The sequence below is a fragment of the Ornithorhynchus anatinus genome, chromosome 2 (genome assembly GCF_004115215.2).
Source record: "Ornithorhynchus anatinus isolate Pmale09 chromosome 2, mOrnAna1.pri.v4, whole genome shotgun sequence".
Taxonomy (NCBI): Eukaryota; Metazoa; Chordata; class Mammalia; order Monotremata; family Ornithorhynchidae; genus Ornithorhynchus; species Ornithorhynchus anatinus.
The window spans coordinates 90,516,987-90,539,116 of record NC_041729.1 but is presented as its reverse complement, the minus strand read 5'-3'; the positions used below and the strand labels follow the sequence as shown (position 1 = coordinate 90,539,116).

The following is a 22,130-nucleotide window of genomic DNA, read 5'->3' as shown; positions in this document are numbered from 1 at the left end:
AGGTGATGAACCAATTTCCATCTTGCAGCCTGATACTTTTCACACCCAAAAAGCAAAAACAAAGTGAGAAGCAGAAACTCTTGAGGCTACAATTCATGCAGCAAAACAATCCACAATTCAGTTTTATCTATAATTATACAGAATAATAATGTTGGTATTTGTTAAGCTCTTACTATGTGCAGAGAACTGTTCTAAGCGCTGGGGTAGACACAGGGGAATCAGGTTGTCCCACGTGGGGCTCACAGTCTTAATCCCCATTTTACAGATGAGGTAACTGAGGCCCAGAGAAGTTAAGTGACTTGCCCACAGTCACACAGCCAACAAGTGGCAGAGCTGGGATTCGAACCCATGACCTCTGACTCCAAAGCCCGGGCTCTTTCCACTGAGCCACGCTGCTGTGCTCCATGCAACTTCTTATGTTCAGGTCACTGAAATGCACTCCCAAACAAAATATGAATTAGCACTGAATTGCTAAATTAGGACTAAAGTGCTCTTCTGATTGTTTTAATCATCTCTATAATTTTCTTTTTTAGCCTCTTTCCTGTGCTTTACAAATACTGACTCTAATTTGGTGGGGAAAGGCAGGGAATCACAGAATGAAATGGAACCTGAATAGAAAATATACCCAACACACTTCTCCTTATACTAAGGAAAAAGGCAAATTATTGTAAAGCAAAGGATTTCAAATGTATTGTACAGGTGAAGTGATGAAATACGAATGTCTCCTAACTTTAACACAGTGACATACTATATGAGGGTCTTTTCAATAATTATGAAGTGTATACTACAACTTAAGATAAAATTGTATAATTTCCATTAATGTACTTATAAGGAAATTAAATATACCTATTTATACATATATGTACACATATCAATACACATATATATTAGAATACATTATTAGAATGTTAGTATACATTATCCAACCTGAACTTCTGATCTTCCCACCCAGACCCTGTCCTTCCACTCTATTTTTCAACACTTTGACAGCACCACCACCCTTCCTGTCTCACAAGCCCATAACCTTGGCAGTATCCTTGACTCCTTTCGCTCATTCCACCCACATATTTAAGCCATCATTAAATCCTGTCACTTCTACCTTCACAGCATCACCAAAATCCACCCCTTCCTCTCCATCCAAACTGCAATCACATTAATGCAAGCACTTTTCCTATCCCACCTTGATTACTGTATCCGCCTCCTTGCTGATCTCCCTGCCTCCTGTCTCTCCCCACTCCAGTCCGTATTCCATTCTACTACATTCTACTAGAGAAGCAGCGTGGCTCAGTGGAAAGAGCACGGGCTTTGGAGTCAGGGCTCATGAGTTCGAATCCCAGCTCTGCCACTTGTCGGCTGTGTGACTGTGGGCAAGTCACTTAACTTCTCTGTGCCTCAGTTCCCTCATCTGTATAATGGGGATTAAGACTGTGAGCCCCACGAGGGACAACCTGATTCCCCTATGTCTACCCCAGCGCTTAGAACAGTGCTTGGCACATAGTAAGCGCTTAACAAATACCAACATTATTATTATTACCCAAATCATTTTCCTTCTAAAACGTTTAGATTGTGTTTCCCCACTCCTCAAGAAATTCCAGTGGTTGCCCATCCACCTCTGCATTAAACAAAAAACTCCTCGCAATTGGCTTTAAAGCACTTAATCAGAGAAGCAGTGTGGCGCAGTGGCAAGAGCATGGGCTTTGGAGTCAGGGCTCATGAGTTTGAATCCCAGCTCTGCCACTTGTCAGCTGTGTGACTGTGGGCAAGTCACTTAACTTCTCTGTGCCTCAGTTCCCTCATCTGTAAAATGGGGATGAAGACTGTGAGCCCCATGTGGGACAACCTGAATCCCCTGTGTTTACCCCAGCGCTTAGAACAGTGCTCTGCACATAGTAAGCGCTTAACAAATACCAACATTATTATTAATCACCTTGCCCCCTCCGACCTCACCACTCTCCTACTATAACCCATTCCGCATACTTTATTCCTCTAATGCTAACTTTCTCACTGTACCTCAAGCTTGTGAACCTCGTCGCTGACCTCTCTGTCCTGGAACGTTCTCACTCTTCATATCCGATGGATAATTGCTCTCCCCCACTTCAAAGCCTTATTGAAGGCACATCTCCTCCAGTAAGCCTTCCCTGACTAAACCCTCCTCTTCTCCCACTCCCTTCTGTGCCGCTTTTATTTGCCCCTTCATTCATCCTCCCTCCCATTCCCATTTATATATTTGCATATAACTGTAATTTATTTATTTATTGATATTAATGCCCGTTTCCCCCTCTAGACTGTGAGCTCACTGTGGGCAGGAATGTGCCTGTTGTTATACTGTACTTACCCAAGTGCTTTGCACACAGTAAGCTCCCAATAAATACAACTGAATGAATGATGTTTTTTAAAAATCTTGCAAGAGAACATTACAGTATTTCTCACTCATCAAACTTCTTTCCCAGCATGAAGTTCAACAGCAATTCCTATTATCTTTCTATTTCCAATTACAGTTGAAAGACACAAGGCAGTGTGGCCTTTTGGAAAGTCCAGGAGATTGGGAGTCAGAAGACCCAAGTTCTAGTCCTGGCTCTGTCACTTGCTCTCCTTGTGACCTTGAGCAAATCACCTATACCTCTGTGACTCAAGTTTTCTCATCTGTAAAATGAGGACTGTATTCCTGTTCTCCCTCCACAGAGAGTGTCTATGATTATATTGGGCATATTCCAGTGGAACAATTCTTGGCATATAAGAAGTGCTTATAATACTGTCATTATTATTATTATTATTAATAATAATAAAAAACACAGGCCAAACCAGCTATTCCCCAAGTTCCTTATACCCTGACTCATAGAAGCCCACTTTTCACTTTAGATGAGAGGGCAAAAAGGGATATAGGTTTTTGGTTTTTTCCAGGGAGGGGAAGGTTGAGAGAGAGTGGGGCAGAAAAATCTCAATTTGGGGTCACTTCAACTCTAATCCGGAAGAGATGGATTACACTGTGAGGGACAGGGGTTTGGTCTGATCTGAATATTTTGTTTGCTTAACTTGGTGCTTGACCCAAAGTAAGTGCTTAATAAGTGTTATTTTTTTTATCCCTTGGTCTTTGAGGTCCGCTAATGTATGGTCAGAGACCTGAGATAAATGAAACTGGGAGTTCTGCCCCAAAATTTAAGGAGCTAAAATGAATGGCTTTATCTCCACAGTGAGAAACCCATGGAGGCAACAGTCTCAACCAACTCCATGGTGCTGGCTTCTATACCCAGACTTCAAATGTACTCATAAAAACAGGTTCCAAATGTTTTTTGATTTGTAATAGAGAATAAGGAAACAACAGTCGGTAAGGATAGGTGAACTATTTCACACGTGCATTTTTTTGCCAAAACACTTATCAATTATGCCATTTTGCTTTCACAACATTTTTATAATGTAAGAACTGCAGCCCAAAGGGGCAAAGCTCACGGTCACACAGCAGACCAGTGACAGGATTCTGATCTACTGACTCCCTGACCCACACTCTTTCCACAAAACTTAGCTCTTCCACTCAAGAGGATTTATCCTTGAGTGGATAAACAACTTCAACAACTTCAACAAATGAACAACTTCAAAATTTAAAAGGTCTGCAAGTGGCTTCAAAATCATCCCTATTAAAAACTTGTTCTTAAAATGAACCAGTGATTACATGGTTATATAAATCCAACAAATACACTTCAACACTTTTCATAGAGAAGCAACGGGGCCTAGTGAAAAGAGGACAGGCCTGGGAATCAGAGGACCTAGGATCTAATCCCGGCCCCAACACCTGCTTGTTGTGTGACCTCGGATGACTCATTTAACTTTTCTGTGACTACATTTCTTGAGGCATTTAATTCCTGTTCTCCCTACTACTATTCCATGTGGGACAGGGACGACCCAACGATCCTGTATCTAACTCAGTGTGTAGTACGGTGTTCAGCATATACTAAATGTTTACAAAGATTATTTTCAGTTTATCACATTGAATTTTTTCATTTGCTTTTCAAATGAACCAGTCATCATCTCTTCAAAGTCAATAAGATGCTATGTGAGCTTGGTAAATTGTAGTGCTGAAAGAATGTGAATTTAGACACAGATATTATGCCAAGTGCCTTTGTATCAAACATGAGCAGTGAAAATATCATGGAAGTCAAAGTCTTACCCAGGAACTTCAAATCCCATTGTTTGCTTCTTTCCGGATACTGTCATCTTGGTAACTTTGGGCCCAACCTCAGATTCACGTCGGGAGACCTGAGAGTCTGACGATTTTTCTAGTGGGAGAGAAAAAGTCATGACGTTCAAGTCAAATTGTACAAGGGAATCAAAGCAATCCTTTTTCTAACATTCTACAGGGAAGAGAAATTACCATTCTCTAGTCACAAACCTCAGGCATTTCTTTTGAACAGGTGCTAACCATATCACTCATCTATCCTGATTTAAATCAAGAGCCCAGAGCTGGCAAAAAGCTGTTTTTTTTCAATTGCCTTGTGCTGTGTGTGAGCAGAGGAATGTATCTACCTACTCTGTCATACTGTACACTCCCAAACACTTAATACAATGCTCTGCACACAATAAGCACTCAATAAATATAACTGAATGACTGATAACGTACTAAGCACTGTGGTGGATAAAAGAAAATAGGCTTGGACACAGTCCCTGTCCCACATGGAGCTCAAAATCTCAATCCCCATTTTACAGATGCAGTAACTGAGGCCCAGAAGTTAAGTGACTTGAACAAGGTTACAGGCCATACAGTGGCAGAGCTAGGATTAGAACCCATGACCCTGTGACTCTCAGGCCCATGCTCTATCCACCACACCATGTTGTTTCTATAATAATGATGGCATCTGATAAGTGCTTACTATGTGTCAGGCACTGTACTAAGTGTTGGGGTGGATATTAGCTCATGCTTTATTCACTGGGGACATGCTGCTTCTCAGTTTGGGGGTCCCATGGAATGGCTGTAGTGCTTGCTTGAGAAGAGATGGGGGCCAAGAGATGGGGGCCCCCCTTATTATTATTATTATTATGGTATTTGTTAAGCGCTTACTATGTACCAAGCACTGTTCTAAGTTCTGGGGTAGATACAAGGTAATCAATCAGGTTGTCCCACGTGGGGCTCACAACCTTAATCCCCATTTTACAGATGAGGTAACTGAGGTACAGAGAAGTTAAGTAACTTGCCCAAGGTCACATAGTCAGGGAGCAGAGTTGGGATTAGAACTCAGGTCCTCTGACTCCCAAACCCAAATAAGCCCCTCTCAGCTTTACCTATACCTAAAACCAGCTTCAGTCAATGGGTGTGCCGCGAATAAAATCTCACGACTAACCCCAGCATACACACTGCCCACATTCAAAGAGGACGTGAATAAATTTCAGCACAGTCAACAACAGCCTGATGGGCCGCTCCAAGGCTGTGAGGATGAGTAGGCAGCGAATGCAGGGAGGATGGGCAAGAGACAGTGTAGAGTTAAACCGTTTTGGGGTGGTTCTTCTTCTTATTACAGCTTTATTCTTATTATTATCTTATTACTCTTCATTAGAATGCCAGCCTTGAACATTATAGATAGGTTTAACGTTTCATTCACTCATTCATTCAATAGTATTTATTGAGCGCTTACTATGTGCAGAGCACTGTACTAAGCGCTTGGAATGTACAAATCGGTAACAGATAGAGACAGTCCCTGCCCTTTGATGGGCTTACAGTCTACTCGGGGGAGACAGACAAGAACAATAGCAAGTCTTTAAAAATAGATGGTAGTCCCCCAAGTGCTCACTACACTGCTCTGCACACAGTAAGTGCTCAGTAAATGACTGACGATGAAAGAGGAAAGCCTCTAATGTTCTTCTACTATTAGAACTGTTTTATTACTAGTAGAACATTACTACTACTAAAGCCTCAGTAGCTTCAGTAGCTTCTAGTAGCTTCGTGCTACTACAGAAGCAGCATGGGTTAGTGGGTAGAGCATGGGGCTGGGAGTCAGAAGGATCTGGGTTCTAATCCCAGCTCCTCCACTTATCTGCCCTGTGACCTTGGACAAATCACTTAACGTCTCTGGGCCTCAGTTGCCCCATCTGTAAAACTGTGAGCCCTTTGCGGACAAGGACTGTGTCCAATTGACAGATGTGTATCTACCCCTGTGCTTTCTACAGTGCCTGGCACATAGTAAGGACTTAAATACCACAGTCCACATATAATAATAGGGGCCATTTTTGAGTGACTAAATTGCTTTGCACACAGTAAGCGCTCAATAAATATGATTGAATGAATTCATCTGTAATCGCCTGCAATGTCTGTTGAGCATATTGTTGGGTTCTGAAAACCCTGAGTTCGGTCCTTGTGACTTCCTCCAAAACTGAGGACCTGAAATAATGTGGGGGCAAATTTAAAAAAACAGAAAGAAAAAACAACTCCCTAAATGCCCACCCACCCCTTTAATCTATAGTTATGAGTCCAATTAAATAGTGCACCCATTCCAAAAGCGTTCACGCTTGCCAACAAGCCCCGCTAGGGAAGGGTTTGCTCCGAGCCCGCAGGCAGGTTTTGCGGCTGTACTAAAAGCTACGGCTGAAGAATCCCCTAAGAATCCCAGGGATAAAAGAGTGCGTGGGCCAACAGCCAGTCGGAAGGCTCACATGACCTGCATTTGATTACATTCCCAGGTTTGGAGGTTAGTTCCCACACCGGTGTTGGAATGAGCTTTCACGGTTTCGAAAACAGGCTGGGTTGTGGGGTAGGGGGTTTGCAGGTGCAAGGAGGGGTCAAATTGGGCTCACCGCTCCAGTTCCGTTATCAGATGCAGAACCCAGGCTTGGGTATTTCTTGCTAGAGGTCACAACCCACCTCTTGACCACCAAGGTGGTATATGACATGCTGACTGGGCTACGCTTGCCGAGGAGAAATCTTCCCCTCCAGACTGTAAGCTCATTGCGGGAAGGGAACGATTCTACCAACTCTGTTGCATTGTTGAACTCCCCCAAGTGCTTAATGCAGGGCTCTGCGCAGAGTAGAAACCATCGAGTGATTCTAGTTTATGAGCCCCTATCTCTCATTTCCTTTAAATTCCGTACAACCCTCCCCCCGACCCTTTCTCCAAGATGTTTTCCTCAATTCTACTGCCCACTAACAAATCTCACTGTATTGTAGCTACCTTAATGCTTGAAAGACTGCTTGGCACACAGTAAGCAGTTAAATACATTTTTAAAAATGCAACACCTTTCCACACAAACATTTCCTAGTAATTTGGGGGTCTTGTTCATGCTATTAAAATCGAAGCCTCTTGAGGACAGAAAGCAGCTCTGTTCTTTACAGAGTCCTGCTAGGTGTTCCCTGCTTGGATGGCAGGGACTGCCTAAAGCCACCCACCAGAGCTGCAAGTTGGGAAGGGAGCGGGTAACAGGGCTTAATTTAAAAAAAAAAAATCTAAAATGCTCTTCATCGATTAGGTAGACAGACTGATGTCAGGTTTTCTCTGCGGCAGAACTAGAGGCATTATGCTTCAAAAACATTATCTACATTTGCGGAAACTTAGGTGAGAGTGAATTATGGTCTAGAGAACCAAGTGTGTGGTGTCTGTGGTCTAGGAAGGAGGAGCAGTGTGGCCTAGCGGAAAGAGCACGGGCCTGGGAGTCAAAGAGCCTGGGTTTTAATCCCGGCTCCGCCACTTGACAGCTGTGTGACCTTGGGCAATTCACTTCACTAGGCCTCAGATGTCTCATCTGTAAAATGGGATTAAGACTCTGAACCCCATGAGGGACACGGAACTGTCCAACCTGATTACCTTGTATCTACCCCAATACTTAATGGAGTGCTTGGTGCATAATAAACGCTTATAACAAATACCATAAAGGAAGAAAAAAAAATTAAAGGTTGTGCTTTGTTTTAGTTTTTATGCACTCATAACGACGTGTTCTGAGGTAGAAAGAAAGTTGGGGTCAGAATACCGGCTGAAGCCACGAAACTTTCTTTATGTGCATGCAGTCACTTACCCCACAGAAGAGGAGAAGAGGGAAGAGGGGGTAGGAGACGTTACTATAATTCACTGAGTGCCTACTGCATGCAGGACTTGAGGGGGTGCAACAGAAGTGCCCTCTCACTTTGTCTACCTTCCCCCCCACTTTTTCTCTTTTTACTCCTTGCTTCCCTTATTGTCAAACTTAATTCCCCACATAATGGCTCCTCTTGTATTTTGGGGTCACAAAACAATACAGATTAGTTGGGCAACTACCTGAGAAAATACTCTATCCCAGGGCCAAGTTGGTTTTTAAAATAGTGGCTCTACATCGTGGACCCCTTCAGCTTGTGGTCAACTATTTTCTCCACGAGTCCTTCCCTGCTGGACTAGCTAGTAACTATTCATTCAATTATATTTATGGAGTGCTTACTGTGTGCAAAGCTCTGCACTAAGCAGTTTAGGAAAGTATGATATAACAACACATTCCCTGCCCACAACAAGATCACAGTCTTGTCTTTCTGCATTCTTTTTGTGTTCATTTTTCATCATTAAGCATATGCTTTAATCAGCGTGGCTCAGTGGAAAGAGCCCGGGCTTGGGAGTCAGAGGTCATGGGTTTGAATCCCTGCTCTGCCACTTGTTAGCTGTGTGACTGTGGGCAAGTCACTTAACTTCTCTGTGCCTCAGTTACCTCATCTGTAAAATGGGGATTAAGACTGTGAGCTTCATGTGGGACAATCTGATTACCCTGTATACCCCAGCACTTAGAACAGTGCTCTGCACATAGTAAGCGTTTAACAAACACCAACATTACTATTATTATTAAGCATAATTGTGGTATTTGTTAAGTGCTTGCTATGAATCAAGCCCTGTTTTAAGTGCTGTGGTACATATAATGTAATCGCATTGGATGCAGTCCCTGTCCCACATGGGGCACTCAGTCCAAACAGACAGGAGAAGAGTTGTTGAATCCTCACTTTACAGACAAGGAAATTGAGGCACAGAGAAGTGACTTACACTAGTCCCACAGTAGACTAGTGGTAAAGCTGGAATTAGAACCCAGATCTGATGACTTCTAGGCCCGTCTTCTTTCCACTAGGCCACTACCTTGTAATCTTGTCTTATGTCGACGAGTCGTCTCCGACCCGCAGGGACACCGGGGACTTATTCTCCTAGAATGCCCCACCTCCACCTGCATTTGTTCTATACCTTGCATTAGAGACCCTATAAAATTGATCCTTTTATTTGAAGACCATTTTCTATTTAGTTGGAAAATCTTTCAATTTGATCCCTGTCTTCCAAGTGGTTGACACCCCTAAGTAATTTAGAGATCATCTGCAAAGTCAACTAGCAAAATCTAAATTGCTTCAATCCAGGCATAAATTTTACTCTTGTTCCCAAAGAGTTTGGCAACACCTCTTAATTGCATGAACATATGCTTAATTCCTTTGTCCGGCTAAAGATACCGAATAGAATTAGACCCAGCATATTCTTAATTTATCTTTTTTACATAGCTTCCTAAATTGATGTCAAGGCATGAACTGCAACGCTCAAGTCAGTTAACAGGATAGAGGTATGATTTTTAATAGTCCACCTGGCCTAGCAATTTATAAAAGACAACATTAAATTACCCTGGCACAATCTGCTTAACATAAAGTCACGTAAGGTACTTCCTAGAATCTCAGTCTCTTCTAGGAGACTACAAATTGAGTGGGTGATGACATATCTCTAGACTGTGAGCTCACTGTGGTGAGGAAAGTGTCTGTTATATTGTGCTCTCCCAAGCACTTAGTGCAGTGCTTTGCACACGATAAGCACTCAATAAATTCGATTCAATGAATGAATTCTACCATCCCCCCAACAGTAAGAAGGCAAAACAGCCCTAAGTAGGAGAATGCCAGCTTGGGGCTACGTAACCATCAGTGAAGGTTTTGAAGGACAGAACCACTTGAAATGGCTCAGGGATTGGGCAGGCTCAGCAGGAGCCCTGAAAACAGCTGGCAAACGTGGGCACCAGACATGGCGGTGGCTACCAGAGCTGCTAACCTGGCAGGTTCCTGCTGCCTTATGGTGCGACGACATAACATTGGCACTAAACTGAGGTCTCTTTGGTAGAAACTAGGCTTCTGTAGATTAAAGTTTCTGTGGGCCTTTGAAATGTGTGGCACTGCTGCCCACCTCATCACTGATTGCTCCCTCTACCCCAGAGGGAAAACGATTGGCAGGCACAAAGAAGTGTGAGTGGTGCCGTGTTTCCCACTAGCCTGAAGTTCATCTCCTTCATTCGGATTCTCAGTCCTGAAGTTCGCATGACCAGATTGAGGCTCCGCTGTTATTCTGAGTGAGAGACTCTATAAAATGGCTGCCCGGATACTGACAAGCAGTTTTGCCTAGTGGATACAGCATGGTCCTGAAAGTTAGAAGGTCCTGGGTTCTAATCCTGGCTCCGCCACTCCGTCTGCTGTGTGACCATGGGCAAATCATTTTACTCCTCTATTCCTCAGTTATCTCATCCATAAAATGGGGATTAAGACTATGAGCCCCATGTGTCCAAATTGATTAGTTTGCATCTACCCCAGCACTTAGTACAGTGTCTGGCACAGAGTAAGTGCTAATACTATTATTATTATTTTTAAGCCAAACAACTTAATTACCAGGGTCAACTCTTATTTCTGTTTTGGAAGAGCTGGGCAAAACATTGCTTCTTTTCCTATTTTCCTGGAGAATCAGCATGACCTAGTGAAAAATCAATCACTCGTATTTATCGAGCACTTAGTATGTGCAGAGCACTGAACTAAGATTATCTTCTTTAAAGATCACTTCTTTAGGTAACCATTAATTATGCCTTTCCTTCGGCTTTGCAACTTTCCAAGTGGAAGTAGTAGCCCCTCAACGGTTCAATTTCACCTATTCTAAAAGACAGAAGTGAAAAAATATCAAAACACTATCTTTTCATAATCATTGTTGGAAGCTTTCCTTTCCTGTCTAGGGCCGAGGATGAGCAAAGTGATTTTTCTCTGATCCTCTTTTGTTTTCTTGAATAATTGTATTATAACTCAGATTAGTTCAATCTTCTTACTGGCTTTTAGTTTTTCTAATCTTGACCCTATGCAATTGAGCTATTTCTTTATGCTTCTCTTTTCGCGAACACAATTTCTACTCTTTGTACCTTCCACCTAGCCCTTCAAATGTCTGTGGAATTCTTATTTTGACCAACAAGTCTTTCCACATCGATACAGTTTGTTCCTAGGGCCGAAAAAAACACTTTTGAAAGAACAGCCAGATTTTTTGGTCATCTATTTGATGTGGGGGGGCGGCTGAAGGAGGTAGAGGGGTGAAGAGGATGATACCAAAGTGTTCTGAAGAAAATCAGTTTCCTGCAGTTACCAGAAACCAGAATAGCAATAATTTCAGGAAAAAAAAAGTGTTAATTAAGCTTGCTCGGAATAATACATATCTGGCTCAGAAAACTGGGATAATCCTCCTAAAGAAGCCTATTTCTGAAGCAATCTTTAGGTAAATATATTTCTTAAAAGGAGGCAGGCTACCTGTCAAATTCAGAAACCTTATTAAAACTAAGTTTGAAGATCAATGACACTTGAGCAATTTGAACATTCCAAGCACTTAGTACAGTGCTCTGCACATAGTAAGTACTCAATAAATACTATTGAATGAAATACTATTGAATGAAACCAGGGATATTCTCAAGTATAAAATATGGAGCTGGTGAACCATCTGGTCACTGGGTTTTGCATTTTGTTTTTTGACAGCTTTTACTGCCTCAAAACATCTGCTCTGCCACTTTTCTGCTCTGGGACTTTAGGCAAGTCACTTCACTTCGAGAAAGTCACTTCACTTCTCTGTGCCTCAATTACCTCTGTTAAATGGAGATTTAAGACTATGTGCCGCATGTGGGACATGGATTGTGTCCTACCTGATTAGCTTGTATCTACCCCAGTGCTTAGGACAGCTACTGGCACACAGTAAACACTTAACAAATACTCTTAAAAACAAATACCATAAGAAAAAAAAGTTGGCTTTCTCAGTTGGTATGGTATGGATCCTTCTGCATTCCAAAGAGGCTTCAAAGTAATCCAAGACCACCTTGAAGAAGGAATAGGGTAACTCATTTAACTTTTCTATGCTTCAGTTCCTTCATCTGTAAAATGGGGACTAATTACCTGATTTCCCCCTCCGATTTAGACTGTGAGCCCCATACAGGACAGGGACTGTGTCCAATTTGATTACCTTGTCTCTACCCCACTGTTTAGTACAGTGCTTGGCACATTCTAAGCACTTAGCTATGATTATGCTATTATTATTATTTGAATTCCCTGTCCATTCATTCATTCAATAGTATTTATTGAGCACTTACTATGTGCAGAGCACTGTACTAAGCGCTTGGAATGAACAAGTCGGCAACAGATAGAGACAGTCCCTGCCGTTTGACGGGCTTACGGTCTAATTGGGGGAGCCGGACAGACGAGAACAATGGCAATAAATAGAGTCAAGGGGAAGAACATCTCGTAAAAACAATGGCAACTAAATAGAATCAAGGCGATGTACATTTCATTAACAAAATAAATAGGGTAATGAAAATATATACAGGGTGATCCCTTGGCTCCAGCACGGTTTGGGGACGCCAATGGAATTCCAATTGGGTCTGAAGAGGGAAGGAGGGAAGAAGTCTGTCTGGTGCCTGAGAGTACGTCTCTATTTTGGGAGTCAGGCAGTGTCACCCAGCAGCCTCAGGGGCACAAGGCAATCAGCTGCCTGTGGTTTCTGGATCGCAGCAATGTTGCCACATCACCGAAAGTTTCAGTGTAGAAGAGGTTTGGCTATATGCCACCACTCATTTATAACCCAGGGAGGGGGAAAAAGAAGAAAAAAAAGAAGCTGCAGGACTTCCTTGAAAGGGACAGATCCCCGACACTTGCAGGAGTGTTTTTACTAAACAACTACTATGGGCGCCACCTCTCCTATCCTGCTGGAAGAGCTAAGAAGAAATATGGAAGCCAGAAAGAATGCTCTTCCCCAGAAGAGATATGCTCCCCAAGCTCAAAATGAAAGCAGGACCTGGACTAGCATAAAGTCCTGCTCTCACAAAGCAGAGCTCGAGGGATAGCATCTCTAGGAACTGACAGTAATCCTGGATGCCAAATCTGCTTATGCCTAGAAAAATGAAAACCAAGAGAACGGTTTTAAAAATGTGTAAGTTAGATCTCTTTTGTATAAATACTACTTGAAGAGGGACAGGGATCTGAGTTAAGAGAGCACATTTTAAAAGACGTGGATTGTAGCGGTCTATCAAACGAGAAGGCAGACAACGCTAGAAAACAATAAGGAAAGGTGGAAACAGGACATAAATAGAAGTCATGGGAAAGTTGTCTGTTAATCAGCTTCCTTGACTGCAAAAACAATACAGTCATTTCTAGGTTAAAGGCTAAACCAAAAACTCTTTTTAACAGTGAAACACCAATTCACCGTATTTGAAGCAGGAAGCTGGGGAGGTGCAAGAAGAGAACGAACACTACAACAGGAAGGTAGAAATACAGCAGGCAAATGGGCAACTCGGACTTTACAAATGAATCTATTAGCACACTATCAAATGCTCTACACTGTGAGCTCTTTGTGGGCAGAGAACGTGTCTACCAACTCTGCCGTATCGTAGTCTCGCAAGCGCGGTGTACCAGTCAGCAGCACTGAAAGTCTGATCTTCAAAGACCTGAAATGCACTTACATGCACCAAACATGTGATGCTCTTACACATCTTTTATTAGAGAAGCTTACAGAACAATACTTATATTTTCAAATACAAATCCCTTCCTCGGATAGATCTGTTCAGACATAACGCATGGTTCTGTCACATTTCCTGAGTACCTCCTGCCACCTATAACTAATTTTTTTTTTCTGATTTTGACTGGTGTATCCATCTGATGCTTGTTCCTGACCCTGTAACCTACTGATTCAAATCCTCTCACCCGGGGGGTGGAGGATTTAGAGCCAAAAAATAAAATTCCAGCTCCTGTGAGCCTCGTGCCTTCCCAGTCCCTTATATTATAATATTTCGGTGTTCTCGATGCCCTCTTCTGGTCAGACTGTCCCCAAACTGAGTACAGGCTTCGAGACCAGTCTGGGGAAGCAGCCTCCACCGCACTAACCACCAAGAGGAAAGAGTAAAAGACAGCTTCCCTTATCCCACACCGAGAGCCAAGGAGAATTTTTTGGAGCACTGGGGCTTTCAGATCGTACATCTCCCCCATTCACTGATGAGCAATGTGCTTCTTCCTTCAGTTTCAGCCCTTTCAAAAGAGTCTTGCCATCTTCTATTTTTGGCCAGGCCTAACCTTTTATACTGGGTCGTGAAACAAGGCACAGATTTATGTCATTTCACCTAACTGCACTGCAGGAGGTGAGGCCTCAAACTCAGGAACCAAATTAAGCCAAGAGATATGCCAATTAGGGTAGGCTTACATTAACCTGAAGAAATCCAGGATGTTAACTATAAAAAGGAAAGCAGTGTGGCCTGCTGGAAACAGCACGGGCCTGGGAGCCAGAGGATCTGGGTTCTAAATGCCAGCTGACACTTTGCAGCTAGGTGACCTTGGGCAAGTCATTTAACTTCTCTGTGCCTCAATTTCCTCATCTGTAAAATGGGGGTTAAATCCTACTCCTTCCTATCTAGATTTTGAGCCCCATGTCGGGCAGGACTGTGTCCAACCTGATAAACCTTGTTACTACACCGGTGCTTAGAAAAGTGATTCGCACATAGTAAGCACTTAACAAATACCAAAAAAAAAAAAGAAAAGATGGAAGTTGTTAAATTCATGTTTTCCCCCAGGAGATCATTCTGTTAACATCTGAGTACCAAATGTTAACATGAGAAGTTAATTCTCCCCTCACACCCATCCTTAAATAAGAGTTATTTGACAGCTGACATTTGTTCATAAATATCCTCAGAGTATTTGCTATTTTTATTTACATGACTTGCAAATCATCGTAAATTAATTCTCTATTTACGGCTGAGGTTCAAATACATCTTGGAATTTCTTCTTCACATACACTACACACGTGAAGAAGTTTTTAGAAGCATAGAGCTGGAGAGAATATCGATATCAACCAATCTGGCCTCCTGACCCCGTACAAGAAAGGTTCAGCAGGCCGGGATAGAGAGTTCCAGAAGTTAAAACTTGACAACCTCCCATGAAAATCTGTTCCAGTGTTTTATCCCTTTGGTAATAAAGAACTTTTTTTTAATGTCCAAACACAATTACTTTTGCTAGAAAGAACTAGAAACAATAGAATATTAGTACAGACACAACTCATCATTACTGCCATTCTCCACTCAGCATTGCTGTGTAGTACAGGCAATACATTTGACTGGTGTTTCTGCTGTATCACCATAATAATAATAATAGTAACTTCTGTATTTGTTAAGAACTTACCATGCGCCAGGCACTGTACTAAGAGTTGGTGTAGATACAAGCAAATTGGGTTGGACAGAGTCCCTGTCCCATATAGGGCTCGCAGTCTTAATCCCCACTTTACAGTTGCGGTAACTGAGGCACAGAGAAGTAAAGTGACTTCCCCAAGGCCAAACAATAGATAAGTGGTGGAGCTGGGACTAGAACCCATGACCTTCTGACTCCCAGGCTCATGGTCTATGGGAGAAAGGGAAGGAAGGAGGGGGAAAGGGAGAGAAAGGGAATGAAGAGGGAAGAAAAGGGGAAAAAGGGGGAAAGGAGGAGAAAGGGAAGGAAGGAGGGAGAAAGTGGGGGAAGGAAGAAGGGAAAAAGGGACCTTCCAAAACGCACTTAGGAAGGTAAAACTTACTATAGACAGAGATCAATTCTAGTCAATTAATTAGACATTATAACGCTTCTTGTGGGCAGGGAACAAGTCTACCAACTCTGGATACCATACTCTCCCAAACCCTTAATACAATGCTCTGCACAGAGTAAGTGTTCAATCAGTGTCATTGATTGAGCACCTACTCTGCACAGAACACTGTAATAAGCACTCAGGAGACTGCCTTCAAGCAGTTTACAATCCAGCAGGGGAGACAGACAATTAAATGTTACAGGTAGGAGAAAGTAACAGAGTACATCCCGTCTAGACTACAAGCTCCTTGTGGGCACAGAAGGTGTTTACCAACACTTGTACTCTCCAAAGTACTTAGGACAGTGCTCTACACACAGTAAGCACTCAATAAATACCATTCATTCATTCAACAGTATTTATTGGGCGCTTACCAATGTGCAGAGCACTGTACTAAGCGCTTGGAATGTGCAATTCGGCAACAGATAGAGATAATCCCTGCCCAATGACGGGCTCATGGGAGGCGAACAGCAAAGTAAAACGGAACAAAACAAAACAAGACATCATCATCAAGATAAACAGAATCAAGGAGATAACTTAGATGACAATGACTCCTCTAGTACATTAGCATGTCAGTGGTGAGATGGTTGTGCATGCTTCCAAATGTTACTGTTCTGTAAAAAAGCTGAACTGCCTTTACACTGGCAACATCCATTTTTCATAAATAAAAATGAAGTTGGTTTAATGGTAATTGATAGCTTGGAGAAATTAGCAGGCAAGTGTGGGTTTTGTGGCATTTTTCTTCCTGGAAAAAAATTGGGTTTTTTAAGATTTCGGGTGAAAAAAATATCTAACACTGTGGCTTGGGTGTGCCATAAACCTTAGATTAGGCACGCCAGCAGAGAGAAGCATTAACCATATCGACACACCCATCTAGATAATAATGATAATAGCATTTATTAAAGTGTCTTCTAATTCTGCCGTATTGTACTCTCCCATTCGCTTAGTACAGCATTCTGTACACAGTAGGTGCTCAATAAATACCGGACTGATTAAATGCTTACCAGGTGTCAGTTCTAAATGCTGAGGTATGTAAAAGTTAACCTCAGGAGGATGCAGTTCCTGTATCACAGGGGCTCAAAATCTGAAGGTAAATTGAATGTTTTTTTACATCAAAGCACCATACATCACTTCATTTAATTTGCTCTCCACAACACCCCTGCAAGGTAGAGTCAGGTATTAATTACTATCTCCATTTTTCAGATAGGGAAATTCAGGCATGGGGAGGTTAAGTGTCTTGCTAAAGGCCACAGAGTAGATTAAGGGCAGAGCCGGGAGTAGAACCCGGGACTTAAATTTCCAGGGCAGAAGCTCTTCCGTTACGTCGCACTGCAACCTGAGGCTATGTAGTTGTGTCCACCTGGACCACTGAGGCCTCCTCGCATGACCTAGCTCTTCAAAGTTACACTGCCACCATGATCGCTCTAGTACGTGTGCTCTTTCTTACTCTCTCTCTCTTAAAAAAGAATCAAGGAGATATCATGGAGGACAATGATTACTCTAATACATTAGCACATAAGTGGTGAGATGGTTGTGCATGCTTCCAAGTGTTCCTCCTCTCCTACACCTGACGACTCAAAAGTTTTCTAGGAGGTCAAGAAGGGAAAAGGGCCCAGGATTTGGCTGGTTTCAAGAGGAGCACGTGATGATGCAGTAAAAGGGTGTGGAAGCCTCAGAATTGGCTAGCCAGTCACTCGGAAATTCAAAGGTAGAGGCGGAAGTCCCTCCGCTCCCTGCGGACAAAGGGAAGTTGTCTGGGAACCTGTTGGTTAGTGGCGGGAGTGGTGGGAAGGGGATGGCAGCAAGGTCCCTTAGAGTGAAAAGGGTAATCATTTCTCTTTTAAAAAAAAAAAATTTGCTAGACATTTACTATGTGCCAGGCACTGTATTCAGCACTGGGGTAGATACAATCCGATCAGGTTGGACACAGTCCTTATCCCAGATGGGACTCACTGTCTTAATCCCCATTTTTTGGATGAGGTAACTGAGGACCAGAGAAGGAAGTGACTTGCCTAAGGCCGACCAGCAGACAAGTGGCAGAATGTATGAGGTACATACATACCTGGCTCCATATAGATCAAAACACATCCACCTGCTATATTCGAAATATTTTATACTCAAGGCAGAAATGATGACCTTGACCACAGGGACTAAATAAAACTTGCTTTGCAAAAAAAGTTCAAAATACTTTAACATTCAGGAGGAGAATAGAATTAGTTTTTTAAAATATGATTTGCTAATTATGATGGTATATTTGGCACACACTTTTTGCTTTTCACATGAATTATCATTTCATTTTTAATCCTTACACCAATTCATTTCAATGTTTAAAATGTGGCTAGTTGTACATTTAACAAATTTAAAGTACGGGACAAAGGAAAAATAAATCCTAATTCACCTAAGTACTTATCAAAATAATTCCCCAAGTAAAAACATCTTGACATATAATACTAAGGTTATTTCCTAAATTGAAACCACAGGCAGGGGTTTTCCAGGTAAGTTAAGCTGTTGCTGTCAACTATTACCTTCTCTGTAAAAGTTTCAGTCTGTCTGTACACATGCAGAAAAATCAAGATTTTAAAAAACTTTTTCAAAGAAGCCAGTTAAACTTTTCAATGAAAACTGCTTTAAATGGGAAATCATTTCACTGAACTGATTAAACATTTAAATTCCACTTACAAGATTCAAATATAGAAATCATGACTGCCAGGGCTACCAAGAATGAAGTCTTTCATATAAGCCTAAATTAGATGTGATTACCATACCTAATCAGCTACACAGGTCTTGTATTTTCTAATGTACTCCAAATGTATTTTCCAATCAACGGCAAAACGATTTGAACTTATTTTAGTATATAAAATAGAAATGCAGTTTGGGACTTTCAATTCATTCCGAGTCTTCAAGAATCCATATTTCTTGCATTGTGATATGATGTCATGTAAAAGTCCTTGGGTGGTAGGTAAAAGGTGGGAAATGGAATTCCCCTATGGATAGGGTGAGGGATGGAAGCAGGCAATGTGGAAGGGTAGGTAGTGGAATGGAGAAAGGGAGGACCAACTGACTGGTGGTTCCATGAGGAAATAGCAATTACCCTCCCTTACCCAGCTACCCTGAAAAACTATAAGCCCTTACTCCGACTTCAACCACAGTCCAGAGAAGACCTTTGGCATGTTGCCGGCCTTTAGGATCTTATCTGTTGCGGCCACTGTATTTAAAATATACCTCAGGTCTCCAAAACATGGAGGTTTGAGTTCTCACAAAGTTCTGCATGAAAAACCTTGAGCTATGGTACCAGTTCTATGGTACTATGGTGACCAGTTCTCTACATGCCCACGAGGCAGTTCTTCAAACATGGAGCTCCATCCAAACAAATATGTATTTGCTGGACAAACGTTCCCTAATTGCCTAACGATGTTCCAGCCAAGTTTTCGGGTAAAAACATACATTCTGGCAGATGTGGATTAGCTATACCTACAAGCACAAGTGCCCGCTCTATTGGGGCAAAAGGGTACAATAATTGTCCCCCCGCTCCCGACAGCTTCTTGAGCTGGCCCCCCAGACTTGCTTATCCAAGGGGAGCTCTGATAAGATCAGAGACTTTTTAGTCAAGGTAAAAAGAGTCAGGGCAGTGGCTTTGTGGCCTATTAACTCTCCCAGTCATCGCCTCTAAATTCCCTGTCCCCTTTACGACCCTCAACTTTCTTTTATGGAATCTGTTAAGCGCTGGGGTAGATACAAGTTAATCAGATTGGACGCAGACATTCCCCTGTACTCAAAATGAAAACTACAAGGTCTACGACAATGACAATACCAAGTAATGTGCAGTGATGCTTGCTTCAGGACATTGGCATTTTTTTTTAACAGTATTTGTTAGGTGCTTACGACGGGTCAAGCACTGATCTAAGTGCTATGGTAGAAACAAGTTAATCAAGTCATGCACAGTCCCCGTCCCATGTGAGGCTCACATTCTAAGCAGGAGGAAGAAAAGGTACTGAATTCCCATTTTACAGTTATAGAAGCTGAGGCAGAGAGAAGTTACGTGACCCAAGATCACACAGCAAGTAGTGCTTAGTATAGTGCTTTGCACACAGTAAGTGCTCAGTAAATATGATTGAATGAAAGTAGTAGAGCCAGGATTAACCAATTGAATTTATTGAGCACTTACTGTGTGCAGAGGACAGTACTAAGTGCTTGATTACACTCAGGTCTCCTGATTCCAGGCCCTTGCTCTTTCCACTAGGCTACATGGCTTCACTTCAGTGAAAGTCATCGCATCTTTGGCCTTTGTCACAACACTCCCACAGAGACGCCGACTGATTATAGCCATTACATAAACAACGTACTCGCAAAACCAGCTGAAAGTCAGGCCAGCCTCTACAGCAACACTACAAAAATGTTTGTTTTTCAGTACTTCACAGTAAGAAGCTTCCAGCGAGCATGTTACTTCTGGTGTCAAGTCATTCCTGGATTCATCAGTCTGAATTTCGGTCTTGCAATGAGGTACATAACAAAAGCTTTAAAGGAAAAGGATTAGCAACTCGAACAGTCTGGCAGAATGCCTTACAGTCAAGAGGAAAGCAAAGCTTCTTTGGCCCTTCTTTAAAGACAGGGATTGAGATGGGAATAGATGTGTCTCTATGATTTCATTTAGTATTTTCATCTTGCTTAGAGTCCTGGTGTTCTTACTTGAAACCAGGAAGTTTGCTCTCATCTAAAAGGGAATTGTGTGTTACATATGTCTAGTCATGATAAACACTGGTAGAAGAGGAGAGTGTCCAGACGGCTGTAGCATCCAACAGTGACACCATGGGCATGTGCTCATTTGACAAATTTTCCTAAAATGAATGTTTTCCTTCCTTTACTGAAATTTTTTAAAGGATGAGAAAAAGGTGGCTAATTTTAACTTCTCACCCATGAGAGGGCATGCTAAAAGAGTTTACACGGGGTAAACTCGAATGCACCAACCAATAGTCAAGATAACCGTTTAATGCAAATGAATAGTGGTTCAGTTAAAAATTAAGCATATTATGAGTACATTTAAAACTGAAAGTACTATATGTGGAAACAAAAGTATATCCTATTGCAATTAAAAACTAATCATATTTCTATAAATAACCCAATTAGTAATTTCAGGTTTGCTTAATCTTGCCTGGTGATGGTGCTATTAATCCTTTAGTAAGTGAATTCCTCTGGAGACCACACATAAGCTTTAATTTTCCCTGGACATTTATTTGTTTTCTGAATACTAATGGATGCATCAAAAAGGGATCTGTAACTGTGTTCCAATTAACCAGGCTGAAATTCTTACAGCACATTTAAACTTATCTAAGATGGGCAGTTGTGAAGTGTGTACCAAATCTCAGCAGTTAATGCTGCCATTTTTCACTTTCTTTACAACTAGCAACAGATGGAATTGCTGGGAATTTTTCCCTTAATCTTCTGTCGCTTTCTGCACTACTGAAGGGTACTGAAGAGCTGCAGCAGAACGATGCCCTGGAGGAGTCTTAATAAATATTTATATATTGCTAAAAGCATTTGTTGACGATCAATGCAAGAGGATGCCAAAAAAGCCAATGATTTATTTTGGGCCTTTTTCTTGCTATGAACTGCTGGAGGATATTGCTGGCAATGGGGAAGGCTTTAGAAACAGAGTCTATTTCTAAACAGCGTAAAATTGACTTCTTTGGAGTCCAAAGTAAGCAGCACACTGCAGCTGATGCGGATTTTTGGATACATCATCATCATCATCATTAGAAGCAGTGTGGCTCAGTGGAAAGAGCCTGGGCTTCGGAGTCAGAGGTCATGAGCTCGACTCCCAGCTCTGCCACTTGTCAGCTGTGTGACTGTGGGCACGTCACTTCACTTCTCTGTGCCTCAGTTACCTCATCTGTAAAATGGGGATCAACTGTGAGCCTCACGTGGGACAACCTGATTACCCTGGATCTACCCCAGCGCTTAGAACAGTGCTCTGCACATAGTAAGCGCTTAACAAATACCAACATTATTATTATTATCAGTGGTATCTGTCAAGCACTTACTGTGTGCAGAACACTGTACTAGCCCTTCGGAAAGTACAACCAAGTCGGTAGGTGCGTTCCTTGCCTATAATGAACTTACGGTCTAGAGAATACATAATCAGAGTAGCAGGAAAAACCCATTCAGGATTTGGTTTCTCAAAACTAGATGAACTTTAATCACGGTAGAAACAGTACACTGGACAATTCCATTTTGATTCCCCACAGAGAAGAGACACATGGTACTTCCACACTGTCTAAGCTTGTCCTCAAGATGGCAAGC

The 22,130-nt window shown here is 42.1% G+C and overlaps 1 protein-coding gene across 2 annotated transcripts in view; it reads right to left on the bottom strand.

Moving 5' to 3' along the window:
* Window positions 1-22,130, bottom strand: part of HBS1L (HBS1 like translational GTPase) — a 105,665-nt gene that overhangs the window by 39,496 nt on the left and 44,039 nt on the right. For both annotated transcript variants that reach the window (XM_007672930.3, XM_007672929.3), the window contains one exon: window positions 4,163-4,271. In XM_007672930.3, coding sequence (XP_007671120.2) covers window positions 4,163-4,271 — 109 coding nt within the window. The remainder of the gene's footprint in view (window positions 1-4,162; window positions 4,272-22,130) is intronic.